The sequence below is a fragment of the Artibeus jamaicensis genome, unplaced genomic scaffold, assembly GCF_021234435.1.
Source record: "Artibeus jamaicensis isolate MK-2021 breed Jamaican fruit bat unplaced genomic scaffold, CSHL_Jam_final contig_888, whole genome shotgun sequence".
In the NCBI taxonomy this organism is placed as follows: domain Eukaryota; kingdom Metazoa; phylum Chordata; class Mammalia; order Chiroptera; family Phyllostomidae; genus Artibeus; species Artibeus jamaicensis.
The window spans coordinates 121,066-140,319 of NW_026522004.1; the positions used below are offsets into that span (position 1 = coordinate 121,066).

General features: G+C 41.1%; 2 protein-coding genes across 2 annotated transcripts; one reads left to right on the forward strand and one right to left on the reverse strand.

Annotated features, from left to right (window-relative positions):
• Positions 1 to 1,013: 1,013 nt before the first annotated feature.
• LOC119047416 (olfactory receptor 4Q3) lies at positions 1,014 to 4,908 on the reverse strand. The gene is made up of 2 exons (XM_037142854.2): positions 4,871 to 4,908; positions 1,014 to 1,977 (listed from the first exon to the last, which is right to left on the reverse strand). Exons 1-2 carry the CDS (start codon positions 4,906 to 4,908, stop codon positions 1,014 to 1,016), a joined length of 1,002 nt encoding a protein of 333 aa, XP_036998749.2.
• A 5,391-nt stretch (positions 4,909 to 10,299) lies between these two features.
• LOC119047414 (toll-like receptor 11) lies at positions 10,300 to 15,021 on the forward strand. The gene is given in 4 exon segments (XM_037142852.2): positions 10,300 to 10,373; positions 11,283 to 11,379; positions 12,235 to 14,219; positions 14,221 to 15,021. Coding segments are annotated over 2 exon segments (2,772 nt in total). The 5' UTR covers positions 10,300 to 10,373; positions 11,283 to 11,379; positions 12,235 to 12,248.
• The last annotated feature ends 4,233 nt before the right edge of the window (positions 15,022 to 19,254 follow it).

Consider the following 19,254-nt stretch of genomic DNA (forward strand, 5'->3'; position numbering starts at 1 on the left):
TTTTGGAGAGAAGGTATACTAGCTTAGTCTTAATTACCTAAAGTTACTGGCTTTCTTGGTTGATCACACAAGTGCTCTTGGGCAAGTCAATTAACAAATCTGAGTTCACTTGTAAAAAATGAAGTTGAATAACATTGTGTAGTCCTCAAAGCACTTTTGAGACTCAGAAGTCATAACCATGAGAACCTGAAGGGCAGGGACTAACTAGGCAGGGGAGTGTTCAAACAAAGCTCATTTCTTCCTTTTTTTTTTCTTTAGAGTTCATAGCTGTTACACATCATAATTTATTGAAGAGCCAGCTTATCAACTTTCCCTCACTATAATTCTCATTCAAAGAATACCTCAAGGTGAAATGGGAAGCCTCGCCTAGAGCAGTCTCTACAGCAGAATACTAAAAAGCTTCCATCATCCAATGCTCCCAGACTCTTTTCTTCACACATAAACTTTATGAGTTAATCAACTACAGTTTGGTACAATACAGAACACAATTTCAGGGTGAACACCACCACACGTGGTGGTTAGTGATGTTTTCAGGCTTTGGTAGAGACAGGACAAAAGGAAGTCAGTGCTTCTGAAAAGACTCTGATGAGACATCAGAAGGAACTTCCTGACACCAGAAATTCTTAAACCCTGTAGGAGCAAGACGCAAATGGAAATGTGATAGCTTTTTTATTTGAATAGAGTTGAATAAAGGAAGCCTACTAATAGACAAAGGACAGAAGAGTTGACTTTTCAAGGTATCCTCTTGACTCCAGTACTTGAATAATTACTGTTATTTGCAGGGCAGTAAGCACTCTTGTATTACCTGCTTGATATTTAACACCTGAGACAGTCACCTATACCTCCAACTATAATCAAGAGCAATGAAATAATCAAAAGCAATAACTTTTATGCTGTCTTCTTTTTTCTACCAAAGTCACCAAATTGGTTTTTATGCATGTACTCAGGTACAGGATGAGTTAAGAGTGTCTCAAGAGAGTATGTGTTCTAACTCACCTCTTCCTGCTCATCCTTTAACATGGCCAGAAGGATGCCACGTGCTTTTTGCTTAGCTTCTTCATGGCTGTCTTCATATCAGCATTTCTGAGTGTGTAGATGAGAGGGTTCAACATAGGCGTGATCACTGTGTAGAAGACAGAGAACACCTTATCCACAGAGAAGCTGCAGAAAGGCCTTAGGTAGATGAATACACATGGCACAAAGATCAGGCTGACCACTGTTAGGTGGGAGGCACAGGTAGAGAGTGCCTTGCTCTGGCCCTGGCGAAAGCGAGTCCTTAGGGTGATGAGGATGACAGCATAAGAGAAGAGCAAGACCAAGAAGCAGACAAGAGACAGCAGACCACTGTTCGAGACCATCAGTATCTCTACCACATATGTATCCATGCAGGCTAGCTTGATGACCTGTGGAACATCACAGTAGAAGTTGTCCAATTCATTGGGGCCACAGAAGGGCAGCAGCATGACCAGTATGACCTGTGTGATGGAGTGAATGAAACCCCCACACCAGCAGGCAAAAACAAACTGGAAGCATAGCTGGCGGTTCATGACTGTCAGGTAGTGCAGTGGATCACATATAGCAACATATCTATCATAGGCCATGACTGTCAGCAGAAGCATCTCACTGGCTCCCAGAAAGTGCAGGAAATAGATCTGAGCCAGGCATCCTGAAAAAGAGATGATCTTGCCCTGCCATAGGAAATCCCCTAACATCTTGGGCACAGTAACACAGCTCAGGCATAGGTCAATGAAGGACAGATGGCCCAAAAAATAGTACATTGGAGACTGGAGTAGGCAAGCATCTGCTTGCACTGTTACCACTATCAAGAGGTTTCCCAGGACAATAGCCATGTAAAACAACAAAAATATTAAAAAGAGAAATAGCTGCAGCTCCCAAGAGGATGATAGGCCCAGAAGAACAAATTCTGTCACCTTTGAATCATTTCCTTTTTTCATTAAGTCAGGAATACCAAGTGACCTAAAAAAAGAATTAAATTGGAATAAGAGAAATTTTAGTTAAACAAAGGGAGAAAAAAAATTCATCAGATTTTGAGTCTGGTGTTTATAAACCATATTCCAAGATTTAAAAACTTAAGCAAGCAAGTTTTATGAGGTAAGACTTGTATATTTCTGTATAAATAGAACATGGAACATTTTGCATCTCTTCCAACTTTTCCTATAATGCTTTTAAATTGCATTTACAACTAGGAAAAGAGACAATGACTTGGGCTTGAGGTGATGAGAACATGAAAATCATTCCTTTAAAAAAAAGATTTTTATTTATTTTTAGAGAGAGGGGAAGGGAGGGAGAAAGAGGGAAACAGCAATGTGTGGCTTCCTCTTTCGTGCCCCCAAATGGGGACCTGGCCTGCACCCCAGGCATGTGCCCTGAATGGGAATCAAGCCAGTGACCCTTGGGTTCACAAGCCTGCACTCAATCCATTGAACCACACCAGCCAGGGCTAGTTCCATTTTTTAAATAGACAGAATTATATTCTTTAAGGACAAGAGTTCTGGAATGAAGTATCTGCATCCAATGCCCAGCTCTAATTTCCCAATGGAGTGACCTCAGGCAAGGTATTAAAGGTATCTGAGTTTTATTCTTTGTTTATTCAGTTTAATATCAGTATGACAATATCTATCAAAATTGCTTTGAGAATCAAATTTAATCCATCTTTGAACAATATACACTTACCCAAAAAATGACTAAGTCCCTCAAAGTGAGAAAATATTTCTTATTCATCTTTTTACTCATACCACAATGCTTACTGTATAATAATTTGTCAAATTGAAGAAAGAATATTTTGTGGTGTGAATTGCTGTATAGTACAAGGGTTAGTAGTTATCATAAATACACATGTTAAGAAACAAATTATTTAGGAATAATTGAAAAGAACCTTATGTTCTTTGCCTTTATTTATTATCCCAGGTGAAAAAGGTTGGTAAATGTGTAGAGATTGAGTAAAAAGAAATAAAATCTTTATCTTTAAAGTTTAGGGAAGCATCAAACTCAAGATGAATAGGACAGTTGCTGGAACACACTAATTACCAAAATAAGAGACCAAGGGTGGTGATTCATATCATTGAGGCATGTACAAAAGAGGCTCACCATGAGCCATTTTATAGAAAAGGATAATAGGTGAAATGAGAATTTTGCTGCTTTGGACTTTTTAGTAACCATAAATACATGTAAGAGAATTAGAGAACACAATAAGATATTGTTTATCCATTACTCCTGCTCTATACCTACATTCACCCCTAACATAGGGTGGGAATATCTAGATTACAAATGAAAAATCAGGAAATGCTGATACACTTTTTCCATTGAAGTGCTTAAAAATTAGCAGATGCTGTCTGTCCAGATTAGGATATTTTCAATCTAGACCTAGCTCTAGGCAAAACTTTAAGTGAGACAAAATTTGTATTTTTCTGTCCTCAGTCCCAGTTCCCTATTCCAGGGGTCCCCGACACTCTGGACCACAGACCAGTAACAGTCTGTGGCCTGTTAGGTACCTGGCCACACAGCAGGAGGTAAGCTTGAACGTAATGTGCTAGAATCATCCCGAAACCCCTCCACACCTCTCAGCCCTGATCCTTGGAAACACTATCTTTCACAAAACCAGTCCATAGTGCAAAAACAGTTGGGGACCATTGAGCTATTCCATGTTGCATTTGGTTCTCTCAATTTATTCAGGGAAAGTTATCTGATAGTTATTCAAACTAGGTGTCAAGGATTTACACAGACAATGCAGAAAAGTACATAAATTTCAAAATGAAAAAAAAATGTAATACCATGACATTTCTCTGTATACATTACTTTAAGATAAGCAAGCAGAAGAGAGATTTGGGACCCAAGGAACTTTTTGATGTCTCACACCACGTATGTGACCATCCTCCTCACTTGCTTGTAGAGCGAGAATGTGACAGTCTTTGCAGAAAGATCCAAATGCAGCATAAAGGGGAGAGGACAAAATTAAGCTCTTTACACTGTCAAAGACTACTTGTGGATAGCAGAGCAGCTCTTGTCTAGTGTTTTTAAGTAGGGAACCAGAGAGATCTATGCAGAAAATACTAAGAATGGGAGTAGTTCTTTTTTCAAATAGAGTATACTATATTTTGTTAGTTTGCTTGTTTATTTTTGCCTGTTTTGAACTCAAAGAATTCTCAGAAAAGAAACTTGACCAAAACAATGATGGAAATTAATTTTCTAGTTGGAGTTTAAGCTCCATGAGAACTCCTTTTGAAGATATCTGAGGTGTTTTCTAATTTCTTTTGAAACACCAAGAAATAGACATCATTCATTAGAGATGGTACTCATTGTGGTATTTCCCATTGAGAAGGGCATAATCTTTCTGCCCTAAATATATATATCTTGGTTTGAATTATTGCATTTTAAATTGCACATAGGGGAAGTGAAGAAGATTTAACAGAAAGCAACTAAAATAATTCACAGAATGAAAAATAGAATCTAGGAGAGAGCATTGTAGAATTAGGTAGTCTTAAGATAGTATTGCATGAATCAAATGCTTTCTGTTATATCAAGTTGATCCTATCTTATCCAAACCTTGTAACCACCTTTGAAGGTATCACCAGGTCCTAGAATTTCCTGATGCTATGGGAACTTCATTGCTCTATGAATGCTTCTAAATGTATAAACCTGGAACAACAATACTCCAATAATTTCATAAATTTAAAAATGGTGAATGTCAGAGTATATACAGAAAAAATACAGACAACAGGAGGTATAAAAATGGTTTTTAGAGACAGAAAGAGGAGCAAGGATGATAAGTGGATCTTTGAATAAATATACCTGAGAAACTTACATCATTGCATGTCTGGAGCTATGTGGGTTTAAGGAAGGAATGTGTTACCCTATCATGAGTCCCCCTTCTGAAGAAACTATCTTCATAGTTTCAGGCCTGCAAAATGAGAAATTCTTGTTATGATTGCCCAGTCTGTGCCCAGCTGCTTTCTTATAAGTCAAGCTTTAATTGAGGCCTAGCTGTACAGATTAAAAGATCTCTTATCCCTAGGGCTCTGGCTGTGTCTGAGGCTTTTCTAGTCTTTACGCCACTGCTCAGCTTAATGAACTCTGTGATCCCCAAGGCTGCTGTTGTTTCAATTGTCTGAATCTCAGTTCTTGCTGGCAAGCTGGCCTTAGGCCCCACAGGCTCTGAAACACTCAGACCTTATTGCATAATACAACACGCCCCTTTTACCTACCTGGGACTGATTAATTTGAGAGCATTTCCAATCATTGTAAATTTGGGACTTATTTTAAAAGCTTTGCAAAAAAGACCAAGTTAAGGTCCAGGGTCTCCCCTGGACAGAAAGACTTGCATGAGATACTCTGCATCTTAACGCTGGGACATGAAGAGCTATATCTTCAGGAAAGTGGAAAACAGAACTAAGCATGTTTTCCACCCCAGTTCTAGTGAACTGTAGGGAAGGGTGCTTTGACAATGAGTATACGGAAAGAAAAATAAGGAGAGAAATTAATCCTTGAGAAGTAAGGGCCACAGAGAAGCTCTTATAAATGTGGCAGCCATAGTATACATAATGGGAATCCCAAACTTTCCCTTTTCTTAAGGATTGTGAACTGATCCTTAAGAAAAGGATTAAGGATGTCCTAACAAACAGCATCCTCAAGTGCCTGATAGTCACAAACCCAAATCCTCTGTGGAGGAAGGCATGTTTCTCCCAGGTCTTAGAGAATCCCACAAATAACTTTTCCAGGACAATGAGCAGACAAAGCCAAAAATAAATGTATTACTTTTCTGTCACCATGGTAATGTAACAAATTCTTGTGAATTGGTGGCTTAAACAAATAAATTCATCATCTTACAGTTATGTGGGTTGGAAGCTTGACCAGGGCTCACTGGGCTAAAAAATCAAGGTGTAGGCAGGGTGCACTCCCCTGGGGAGAATCCACACCCTTGCCTTTTCCGGTTTTTAAAGGCTTTGATGTGAGAAGCTGTCAGCCTCCCTAGTTGATCTTATCAGAATCCTGCTATTTATCTCTCAGTTATCTAGTCCACTGAGGATGTTTTCTAACTCCACACCCTTTCCCAGAGTACGTGACTTTTAAATTTCCTGAGATTCGATAAGCAAAGGGATCAAGAAAAGTTAGCCAAGGCTGGAACTATTTCTACCCCTGCTTTGAGTTACTAAGTTAATATGTTTGTGCAGCCACTAGCCTTTCTAGGCTCTTTTTATAACCCCAAGCCCTTGATTAGTTCACAATCCTTTCCACACTAAATTATTTGACATACCGTTACAACTTGCATATGATATTTTTTCAAAGCCAATGGCATCCCAAAGAGAGAGACAGGGAGAAAAAGCATTCAGGATGGCAGTGAGAAAATAGTGTTCTTTTTTTCGTTCTGAGCATTTAAGCTTTCAAAATTACAAAGCAAGGTGATATTTTAAAGTTATTGTACTGGTTCATGGTTTCCTCCAAGGAAATGAAAGCAGAAAGCTGTTTTGCTCTTTCAAATATGAGTCATGGTGTTTATTAGCTGCGTTCAAACTCTTGTTAAGCTGACCAAATATTGAATCTCCCTTAGTGGCAACTAACTCATTCACAAAGTAATATATATAAAGCAAATATTATGTATGTTCAAGTTTTCAGGAAAAATAAGGGCATGGGGCACATGGGAGAAAATATTAGTTTAGCAAGTTTTAATGTACAAAATCACCACTAACAGGGTTTGTTCTTATTGATGACATTGAAAAGAATGAGAATTAACATTTTGAGCCACTTGTTTTGTGCCAAGCACCATTCTAAGTCCTTTACTTTGTGCACTACTCACAATAATCCAAAGATTTCAGGTGAGAATTATTGTATCTCCAATTTACAGAGGATGAAATTGGCACAAAAAGGAACTTAACTTACGTAAAGATGGTATTTGATCCCAGTCAGACTAACTAACCACAGGGCCCATATTTTTCTACCACCAGAAAGAAGAAGGGCCAACACTCTGGAATCAGACAGACTGGTTTCAAACCTAAGTACTATCATTAACTGTGTAAGCTTCTTGTATGCAAATTATTTGTCCTTTCTTTCTTGATTTTTTACTTTATAAAATAGAACTAATGAGAATACTTCTGTCACTGTAATGTACATGAGGTTAATCAGAATTGATTTCAGTTAATATTATAAAATATCTTTCTTTTGTAAAACTATCATTTACAAAAGACTTTGATATACTTTCCCAGTTCATCCTCACTAATTCTGTGACATTGTTAAGGTAGGTTTTTTTTTACTCGTTTCATAGATGAGACCCAAAGAAACCAACCAACTTGTCCCATGTCACACACATAAGGAACTAGTTCTGCTGATTTCAATGTCACTAATAATTCTACGGTATTATGCTTTCTCTCCTGGAAACCATGGCATCTCCTATGTAGCTCCCTTCAGAAATACATGGCAATGCAAGCCAAAAGCTATATTAATCTCAGAAATGAATACTGTAGAGGAGAAATGCAGTTAAGAGATCCACTTTTCAGTTTTTTAAGACAACTACACAAATTGCATGAACATTTATGTAAAAAATATTTAGTAGGTAAAATATGTTACTGAGTGAGTGAAAAGGCATATCATGAAACACCATTATCAAATAAGCTTACTTAAATGTTGAGTAATGAAATTATGGGTAATTTAATCATTTTTCTTTATTTTTGTTGATATCTGTTTGTTTCCCCATTTTTTCATGATGATATGTGTAGTTCATCTAATGTACAAAGGATGAGGAGTTGAAAAACTAATGTTTAGGAAGGGATATACAGTATAATATATTAATAGCAATGCTTTTAGACATAGTGTTTACCTACACTTTTCTTCTACTTTATGTTTTAGAAAAAAATAATGCTACTGGCTTTGGTGAGCCTTATAACATATGCCTTTCTACAACTTCTCAAAAGACTTTTTCATGGGAGTCACTTTGTGGAAAGGAGTATATTTGGCTCCCTTGCAATTTTATTTCACTCAGAATCAGCACCTTCTCTAAAGGGAAGAAGAATTTTTGGCAGTCAACTCTGGCTTTACCATTTTTGTTCTAGATGCTTGGGACAGAGAAAGAAAGAAAATAAAGAGACATAACATACAAAATTTCTAAAGAATCTTCCCAAACAGGAAAAAGTACCCAGAGACCTCCTATCTACATGTTTTTTCTCTCTCACCTTAGGCCCCTGCTTACCACTAGGACAAGAATAAATTTTCACTAAAAGAGACTTTGAATTATTATTCTTTGAACACCTATCTTTTATTTACTTCTGTTTCTTTTTAACAACCTATTTCAAATGTTCATATCTTTTATAGACTATAAGCCATGCCCTGCCCAGGTGGCTCAGTTGGTTGGAACATCATTCCCTCTGTGCATCAAAAGGTTGCAGGTTCTATTTTGGTCATGGCACACAGCTTGGGTTATGAGTTCAGTCCCCAGTTGGGGTGTGTACAGGAGGAGACCGATATTCACTTTCTCTCTCAGATCAGTGAATAGACCCTTGAGTGAGGATAAAAAAATACATATATAAGCCATTTATCTATCAATATATATACTTTAAACCATCTTAATAAAAAGAGCTACTTTTTGAAAAATGATCATTTAACTGCCCCAAAAGAAGAAAAGAATCCAGAATCAAAAGAATTATATTCTGTATTAAATAATTATTCCTCCACGTTATACCCAAATGAATGATGAAAACAAAAAGAAAACTAAGATCTATCCGAGGACCCAGAATTGTTGTATACATTAGCCTTAGATTTAGCTCCCAATAACAGAAACCCAAATAACAAGAGCTTATGCAAAATATTTAGGTTTTTTCCTCACATGTAAATTTGTAGAAATAGACAGTCCACAGGAAGGCAGTTCTAAGATGCCATCAGGGACTCAGGCTCTCTGGGCTTTTTGATAAACCCGTTTTAGTACTCACTTTCCTTCTCACAGTCACCTTATCATCTGAAGATAGCAGCTGCAGCCCTGACAGCAAAAGCTTTTGACTGAACAGAAGTATGTCACATGACCCCCATGTGCAAGGTAGGCTCTGTGACATTTAATTTTTCAGACCAGCACCTTACAACCAGAATAGAACTGAGGTTGTATTAGTTAAGAAATAATTGGATACTGCAGCCCCACACATACTGGCCATAAAATAAGGAAAGAAATATAGTGACGAAATCTTAGAAACAGCCCCCTTTCTTAAAGCTACCTTTTTAGGATGCTGATATTGAAAGAAATCTTTATATCCAAATAAACAGAGAGATGCATTTAGTGGACAAAAGAGTCTTGAAAGATAAAAATGTTAGTAAGAACAACAACAAAAAAAATGAGACGCGATAAAGCCTAAGACTTTATCGAAACTTACGAATGTATGTGGAAAAAAGAAACATAAATTTGTTTCCCCGATCCTCAACAAACAGAAGCAACTCATGTGATACTTTTAAAAACTGAGTGCTTGGAGAAAATGACAAGAGAAATATTTTAATATTGCCAGGATCAGGCTTATGTAAGTGTTACTCCAAAAACATAGGTAGAAAAATATATACCCAAAGAGAGTCTCTGTTGGTCAGAGACTCTGACCATCATATCATTCATGCGATGAGAGTAATTCACTCTCATCATATGAATTAGTATGTGGGGAAACCCTCCTTTTGGGGGGATACTAAATTACCAAACCCAGTTCTGGCTCTGATTTTATGATTTCCTCTCAGATGTTTCTCAATGGCTCATATCCTCTGGAAAAGTAGATCCAACCATTTACATAGAAATCACACTTTCTCTTTTTTACTCCTTCTCTGTACTATTGACCTCAGTGTGAAGGTCCAATTCCCTCCAGTAAGTTTATGGGGTCCCTCTTCAATCTTCCTGTTACAAAAGAGCTTAATTTAAAAACTACTAGGAGAGCTGAGAGGAACGAGGTATAAATGGTGCAAATAGTGGGTCACTTTTATTGCCAGAAAGAAAACTATCCTAGAAAATGGAGGAAAAAAATTGTTCTTTCAGATAAGAGGATACGATACAATAATGAGAACTGAAATCTCCAAGTCAGACAAAAAAAAAAAAAAAAGGAAATCATGATGTAGATAAAGTTGTTAAGAGGGAAAAGAAAGAGAAATAGTGCAGTTCAGAGAGAAGAGCTTAACAAAGCCTCTTTTCTTTGCCCTGGCTGGTCCCACCTTCCGCTTAACAGAGGGGCATGCCCACTTGTGGGAGAGGGCAGAGGCCATGAAGAGGGAAGAATCACAGCAGAAAAGGCTTTTACACCTTCCCTGCAGGAGATGAGAAAGAACCCTCCCTGAGAGGTTCTTTCTCCCTGAAATGAGAAATTTCAGCTTGTCTTGACTGACCTCCATTTCCTCTGCTCAGTTGCCAGGTAAGCTTTGTGGATAAGGTGGAAGAGCAAGAAGTAGAAACTGTCAAGAAAGAAAGCAATGGGGGCGAATCTGCCCCTCCCTACAGTTCCTGGCCATTTTCAGGGAAGCCTGGAGGCCTCAAGCTTGGGAAGGGCTAGACAGAGCTTAAGGGCAACATTGGGGTTAAAGTTTTCCACAGCTGACCTTGCCAAAGAAGAAACAGTCATTGTGGACAAACTAAGTGATACCTCAGGCAGTACTATCAGAGCTGATCTCCTAAAGATCACTCCGCAGTCCAGAATTGTTCTATATTCTCAGGATCTCTACCCCAAGGCCATTGTATCTCCCGGGCTGAGATCTACTCCAGAGTCTAAAATCTTTTCACATACTAGAATAGAGAGGCTAGCTCAAGGGTAACAGGGCATGCTATTACACAAGTCAGGAACTGCAGTGTGGGCTCAAGATACAGCTTTCCAAAAATTCAATAGCTGTGGAAATAGAATAATGTGGCACTGCAGTGTATTGGGTGGCATACACAATGAGACTAATAGTTTTGCAAAGTCGAGTCACCCAGATGACAAATTCCCCCAGCCCTTCTCCTCAGGTCTCCTCTGAACTTTTCACTGAAGTCTGAGGCCAATATAACTGTGATGCTTCAGCAACTGAAGGCATAGGACTTGAAGAAAGGCAGCTCAGTGCTTTCAGAGCCAGTTTTATGTGACCACCCAGGCAGTTTTTTCCTCATGACAAACTCAAAGGAAAGAGAAAAGCACCCTGTCTTTTAATACCAAGTCCTCCTTGGCCCACAGGCATGAATTATTGAATAATCCCCAATCCTGCCATGAGAACAATGCCCTTCACTCTGGTTAACTGTCCTCTGTCTCCCCCAGAGTACCAGTCTGCTCTCCTGACTCCTTCTATCTTTTCAGGGACCTGGATCGCAGACCTGACTGATCACTGTTCGTTTCATACTTGGAGGATTCGAGGCCTAACCAATGGAAAGGAGCTAGTCAGCTGTGAGAAAAGGTCAGTGGGACCTCCTACCTCTGTACTGTGTTCTGACCACAAAAGTATCGTGGCTTTGTGTTTTCCTTTCACTGCTTTTTTTGACTTTATTCTCCCACTCACTTTCTCTACTTTCTTTATTTTTCACCTGAACTAACTTTGGAGTCTCTACAACCTCAACATAAACTCAACAGTAGAATTCACTTAAAATGTTTCTTTCGTCCTGCCTGAGGACTTTTGTAATGGGAAGGCCACCAAACTTGGAGGCAGAAGACCTGGATCATAGTCATAACTCTACTGCTTTTACTTCTGTGACCTCAAGCAAGTCACTTAACTTCTTTGGCATTCAATTGCCTCCTGAGTAAAATGAAGATAATATTGGGCCCATGATATAACATAGCTAAGGATGAAGTAAGAGTGTATATTCAGGTCTTATTATGTTTATACCATTACCATTTGTTTCTCCTCCAATCTACTTTGTAATAAGTAAATTTTCTGCCTAGTCTTGGAGGTAGCCCATTGATAGCTCACATCTCCCCTCCAAAGAAGTTAGAGATCAGAGCTAATCATCCCCAGCAGGAGAATTGGGCTGTGTCATCCACCAGTTTCTCTACTGAGGTTTCTTACACATTGCAGGCTCTTCATGCTGGTCTGTCTCTGTTTCTGTCATCACTGGCTTTCTGTCTGCAGGGAGGCATATCTGAGTGGGTACAACTTGAGTTCCCTGCTTGGACAAATGTCTCCTTTATATGACAATCACAGAGCTGTTTCTTCAATATGTTCCACAACATATTGTGTGTTATGAGTATCAGAGGCCCCAGGCCTGGGATTGTTGGATCTGTAGGATTTGACACTCTCTTTCCCCTCTTTCCCTAGAAGCAGAACCAAGGATGGAAAGACCTCTGTTCTCCTTCACTCTCCTCTCTGTCTTACTGCTGTCGTTGATGAGCCTCAGCTGGATGAGTTGGGCATGGACTGCTCCCAACTGCAGCATAGGAGACAGCTTCCTATTGCCTAACATCTCCTACTACATCCCATTCTGTCCCTTAGCCCCAGAACTGCACCTTTTTGCATCATGCTTCAATATTAAAAACCTGGTTCAGACACTAAGAGCAGTGCCCCGGGATATAGAGGCACTATGTCTCCATGGTACAGTTTCCATCCTGCCTGCTGATGCTTTCAGACACTGCCCTACACTGCAGCTTCTGAGGCTGCAGCTGGGCACCATCAGGGTTACATCTGGGACATTTCAAGGATTGGACCAGCTGCAGCACCTTTCCTTTGAGCATCACATTCCCTGTTGCCTCAATCTGTTTCTCCCTCCAGATGCACTAGAGCCTCTCACATCCCTCAACACCCTTTCCTTCCATGGCTACTGCCTAAATAATAGTCAAAATGTCCAGTTGCCCATCAGCCTTAGTCATCTAACCATGAAGCACAGCTGTCTGACAGAGCGTCAGGAATTGCAAGGGCTCTTCCCAAACCTTGTCCCTGGCTCCTCTCCTACAGCCAACCCTAGGCCACAGACCCCCTTTCTAGAGGTGCTGGATCTGTCTGCAAACCTGCAGCTCAGCAGGGTAGGTAGCCAAGCTCTGCATGGCCTCCAGCTCCACTCCCTGAAATTAGATGACACCCCACTAAGTGCATCAGACCTCCCAGGCTCAGGGCTGCTCCACTTGGACTCCCTCTACCTTGTGGGGACAGGTGTAGAAAAACTGCCTGGGAACGTGACAGGTTACTTTGGGCTTCGTGCACTTGACCTTGGGAGAAACCAAATCCAGAACCTAGAGGCTGGAGATCTCCTAAGCTGCCACTCCCTGGAACTCCTCAGCCTTCATGCCAATGGCCTTCAGTTAATTCCATCCAGTTTCCTGAGTGCCCTGCCCCAGCTTCAGAAGCTCAATTTATCAGTGAATAAGCTAGGTCCAACCTTGGTGCTCCCAGAAGGGCTGGTCAGCTCAAGTCTGAGGGTGCTAGATCTGTCCCACAATGAGCTCTGCATTCTGCCCTGCAAGGCCTTCTCTTCTCTTCCTCAGCTACAGGAGCTCAGGCTGAGTGGTAACAATATTTCCAACTTATCCAGTGAGAGCCTGGAAGGACTGAGGTGGCTTAAGACCCTAGACCTCAGTTGGAACCAAATTAAGACACTGAATCCAGGCTGTTTCTCCTCTCTTCCTGCCCTTACTTCGCTGAACCTCCTGGGCACCCATTTAGAGCATTTCCCAGGCAGATATCTCCAGGGTTCCCAGAAGCTGAGCCACCTACAGCTGGGTTCTTCTGAGATGCTGGAGATCTATCCTCCCTGGCCTTCAGCACTGCTCAGCTTGGAATTATGGGCAGCTAGTTCTGTAACACTTAGGGTCCCCCGTGGAGAACCCTTCTTGTTCCTGGAGAACCTTACCATACAAACTAACTATGTGTTGCTGAGTCCATTCAACACCACAGTCCATTTTCCTTCCCTGCATCACCTTACCTTGCGAGGCTGCAGCCACGACACTTTCTCTGGCCGTCCACCCCAGGGAATCTTCTCACAGCTTTCTCTCCTGGAGCACTTGCACTTCTGGTCTGATCACCAGGGTGCAGAAGGTCTGCATCTATGGGGGATACCCAGGCTGCGAGTGCTGGAGCTGGGGAACTTGGATTTCCTCTACAACCCAAGATCAGTGCAGCTGGAGATGCTACTGAAGGATCTGCCTCAGTTACAGGTGCTGGCGTTGAGTAACCTAAACCTCAGGAACCTCTCCATCTCCAGCTTCAGAGGTTTGGACCCCCTTCAGCTGCTGCTACTCAACTCTGAATGGGCCCTGGGGCTGGACAGCAGCCTCCAGGAACTAATCCCCCAGATGCCTCAATATGTTTATTTTTTCAGATATCACCTTCACCTGCCACTGTGAAAGCTCTTGGGTGGGGCCTTGGGCAACAGGGGCCCCAAACACCTTTGTGTATGGACTAGAGAAATCCATCTGCAAGGCCAACGCCTCTGATTACTCCCAGACGCCGTTGCTGTCCTTCCTTTCTGGTCACTGCCCACATGATCTTGAGTTTCAGAGCTTTCTAACCAGCTTCACTCTTGTGCTCCTGCTCATGTTCCTGGCACTGCTTGGTTGTCCCAAATGGCTCTGGCTTCACCACCTCCGGACCCTATTTCATGCCTGGTGGTGGAAACTGTGTGGGCAACATCCCAGAAACCAATTCCACTATGATGTCTTTGTATCCTATTGTGAGCAGGACCAAGCCTGGGTGCTGGAAGAGCTGGTTCCTGCCCTTGAAAAGCCTCTTCCAGAGGGCGAGGGTTTGAGGTTATGCCTGCCTGAGAGGGACTTTGGGGTTGAGCAGGACAGGATGGATGTTACCGCTGCCAGCATGGAGAGCAGCAGAGCCACCCTCTGTGTGCTCAGCTGCCAGGCCCTGGGAAGTTTCTGGTGTAATCTGGAGCTAAGGCTGGCCACCCACAACTTGGTGGCCAGGCCTGGGACTGCTTGCCTTCTGCTGCTGTTTTTGGAACCCATTGATCGGCGGCAGCTGCACAGCTACCACTGCCTTGGCCGGTGGCTGAAGAAAGAGGACTACTTTGATTTGTCCCAAGGAAGGGTTGACTGGAATGCCTTCTACAAACAACTCCGGAAAAGGCTAAAGACAGCTGGGAGACAGGGAGAGGACTAGCGGCTATGAAAGGGAAATTCAGCCCGGCTAGAAAGACTCCCAGCCTGGGCCAGACGCCATCACGTCACTGGAGGGCAGGCTCAGAAAGGCAGCACTCTTCAGGCAATGATCCTCAGTTCAGGCTCACTTTCCACCCTAAAAGTGATACATGAAGAAGCCAAATCCCAAAGGGATAACATATTAGAAAGCACTTAGAAACAAGATATTCATTCAAAAAACAGTTCCGATACCCGCTAGTCCTGTCAACACAAGGCAACCCCTGTAAAAGAATACACAAAAATGTTTTTCAGAATCACATCTGCATTTTCATAATAAATTCATTCTGCTTGATGAAAGTAATGTATTTACTTGTTTGTTTTAAAAAAAATTATCCTAGTGGACTAAGGCAAAAATCAATGAGGCATTTGTCAGCATGTTGAAGCTAAATTAAAACCATGTTTGCAATTCACCAAAAATCCAAAAATTCAGTGAGCTTTCCTAACTTAAAAGGCTCTCACAATAACAGTATTACAGGGGGAGGATAATAGTTGTGATCCTATATTATACGTGGGGAATCTGAGCACATAAATCTGGCACCACTATTACATCATAAAGTTTACATTTGGCCCCAGTTCCTCCGGGACGCAATCCAGTACTCTGTGTTCTCCACTCCGTCACTCTATCTGTAACCAATGTCAGTTTACCTTGCTACCAAGTTTAAATAGGAAAACATGTGGCAAATCTATCTGTCAAAGCAATATCACTGAATAAAATGTGTATGTGCTACTGCCACCTTGTGATCATATCTTTTTTCCTTGTTCATCTGGGAAATCCCGGAAAACCCCTATACAATCTTTGGGCAAACTAAGGAACCACTCGAATTCTGGCTCAGTGAGCGAAAGAGTCCCACACATTTTTTTCAGGAAGAAGTGCCAATTTCTTCAGTTAATAGAGTGAGATTATCTGTATTCCTGTGGCATAACTCAGATTTTGCTGACTAAGCCACATTGCAGAAGTCCTTCCCACAACCCAAACTTTGTCTGCTGTCCACTCATGACCCTTGGAAAATGTGATTTGTTTTTATCAGTGTTGACAAAAACCTCAAGTTCTCATTAACCTTAATATTTCCCATGACACTTTTTTATTTCATCGAGGTTACCTAGTTTTTTTCTTTTCTTGACACATTTTAGATACACACCACGGAATTTTAGGATTGAGAGAAATTTGCTTCCAATGCTTAAATTCCTTCTACCACTTTCCCAGCCTGTATCTGACAAAAGCCATGATCTCAAGTAGTCTTCTGAAGCAGCTTGTTCCAACACTAGATATTGTAATAAAGTTACTCTTCATATTGAATTATAATAAATTTCCTTATAAGTTTTAACTATTACTTGTAATTCTGAACTTTTAGGATTCAGTAAGACAAATTGTGTTGCTCTTAAATGATCACCCTTACTTTGTTCCAATAGTCTTTTGTTCACCAATTTAAATGTCCCAGTTTCTTCCACTGTTGCTCATTTCCCCTGCCCCTCAGCCCCTCTAATTGCTTCCCTCCTCATGTTCTGCAGTTTGCCCATGTACTGCTTACACCATGGGACCCAGAGCTCAGGAAGCGCCATAAATCTGATCTCTGTAGAACCAAACAGGATTAGATTATTCTCTCCATTTATACATTCTGAATTCATATCATTAGATGAGGCAAAATGTTGATTTAAATATTTAACTTGCCTATATAATTCCATGTATATGTGGAATCTAATGAACAAAATAAGCTAATGAACAAAACAGAGACTTTCGCCAAGATGGAGGCATAGGTGGAAACGCCGTGCTTTCTCCCACAACCAAGTTGAGAGACAACAAAATATTAGCAACAGCCAGAACACAGAAAATTGAACTTTTCAGAGGTCTGGTAACAATGAATTCTTCAGCCTGACCAGTAAGAGGGGTGAAGCCAGCAGCTGGCGGAGCGGGGTTGCACAGGAAAACTGGGTCAGACAGACTCAGGCGCATGGATCCCAGGTGTGGGGTTGCAACGGGCAGACCCAGCAAGGGTGCAGGGTGGCGGGTTGACTGTGGTCCCGCATTCATGAACAGATAGACCAGCGAGGGAGTGGGCAGTGAGATGATGGGACTGAGCAGGCCCCAACTGCGAGAATGGGGGCTGCCATTTCTCTGCTCTGACCCCGCACCCACATACAGCTTCACAACTCAGCGACCTCAGCGGCCCTGCCCTGGTGAACATCTAAGGCTCCACTCCTCATAATTAATGGGTGTGAAGAGACCAAAAATGGCTCAAGAAGATCTCAAAGCCCCAGAGCCCATAAATCTAAGCAATGAAGAAATAGCAAAACTTTCAGATGCACAGTTCAAAACACTGGTGATCAGGATGCTCACAGAACTGGTTGATTATAGTCTCAAATTAGAGGAACATATGAAGACTAAGCTAATTGAAATGAAGGAAATTGCACAGGAAACCAACAGTGATGAAGAGGAAACTGGGACTCAAATCAAGGGAGTGAACCAGAAGGAAGAAAATAATGGCCAAACAGGAAAATATGAAGAAACAAGAATTCAAAAAAATGAGGAGACTTAGGAACCTCCAGGACATCTTTAAACGCTCCAACATCCGAATTATAGGGGTACCAGAAGGAGAAGAGGAACAGCCACCAGTGAAAAACTTAATTGAACAAATAATAAAAGAGAACTTCCCCAATCTGGCAAAGGAAATAGACTTCCAGGAAATCCAGGAAACTCAGAGAGTCCCAAAGAAGTTGGACCCAAGGAGGAACACACCAACGCACATCATCATTACATTAGCCAAGATGAAAATGAAGGAGAGAATCCTAGAAGCAGCAAGAGATAAGGGGACAGCCACCTACAAATGAGTTCCCATCAGACTGTCAGCGGATTTCTCAAAAGAGACCCTACAGGCAAGAAGGGGCTGGAAAGAGGTATTCCAAGTCATGAAATCCAAAGACCTACAACCAAGATTACTCTATCCAGCAAAACTTTCAATTAGAATGGAAGGACAGATAAAGTGCTTCTCAGATAAGATCAAATTCAAGGAGTTCATCATCACTAAGCCCTTATTACATGAAATGTTAAAGGGACTTACCTAAGAAAAAGAAGATGAAAAAGATGAACAGTGAAAGAACAGCAAACTCACAGTTATTAACAACCACACCTAAAACAAAAGCAAACTAAGAGGACAGCTAGATCAGGAGCAGAACCATAGAAATGAAGATCTCATGGAGGGTTAGCAACAGGGGAGTGGGAGAAGAAGGGGGAGAAGGTACAGAAATAAGTGGCATAGAGGATAGGTAGAAAATAGGAGGGAGGGCAAGAATAGTGTGGGAAATACAGAATCTAAAGAACTTGAGACACATGGTAATGAACTAAAGGGGGGATGGTGGGGGAGGGGTGTGCAGGGTGGAGGGGAATGAAGGGGGGAAATAGAGCAACTGTAATGTCATAATTAATAAAATATATTAAAAAACAGAAATAGACTCATAGAGAACAAACAGATAGCTGTTAGAGGGGAGGGGGGTTGTGGGGCTGGGTGAGAAAGGTAAAGAGATTAAGCCAAAATAATCATAATAATTGATAGACACAGGCAATAGAGGCAATATTACAGTGATTACCTGAGGAGAAGGGGGTGGAGAATGTAGAAGAGGGTAAAAAGGGAGATCCATAGTGACAGAAGGAGACTTGACTTGGGGTGGTGAACACACAATACAGTACACAGATGGTGTATTATAGTACTGTACAACTGAAACCTATATAATTTTATTAACCAATGTCATCCCAATGCATTCAACAGAAGATAAAAATAGATTTAAAAAGAAAGGAAGAAGAAAATTTCCATGAACCATAAATACTTCAGATAATCACCTCGAATGTCTTCTAATACTAAATGATGCTTGTGTTTTTGTAATTTTAAAAGACAGTATCGTGGAGTAATATTTAATGATAAAATAACTGTCAAGACAAATTTGTAAGAAGGAAAGTACTGTACCTTATATTAATTTTTAAAACCTCAGTATAGCCCTGGCTGGTGTAGCTCAGTGGATTGAGCACGGGCCTGCGAACCACACAATCATGGTTTGATTCCCAGTCAGGGCACATACCCGGGTTGCAGGCCGGTTCCCTGCAGGCCAGTTCCCAGCAGGGGATGCATGAAAGGCAACCATACATTGATGTTTCTCTCCCTCTCTCCTTCCCTTCCCCTCTAAAGATAAATAAATAAAATCTTTT

Bases quoted from the DNA above. Each gene is read 5' to 3' on its own strand.
- LOC119047416 (XM_037142854.2), bottom strand. From the start codon at position 4,908: ATGAAGATAGTTTCTTCAGAAGGGGGACTCATGATAGG. The intron at 1,978-4,870 runs GTAACACATTCC...TTCTTTTTTTAG, and splicing joins GAAGGGGGACTCATGATAGG to GTCACTTGGTATTCCTGACT.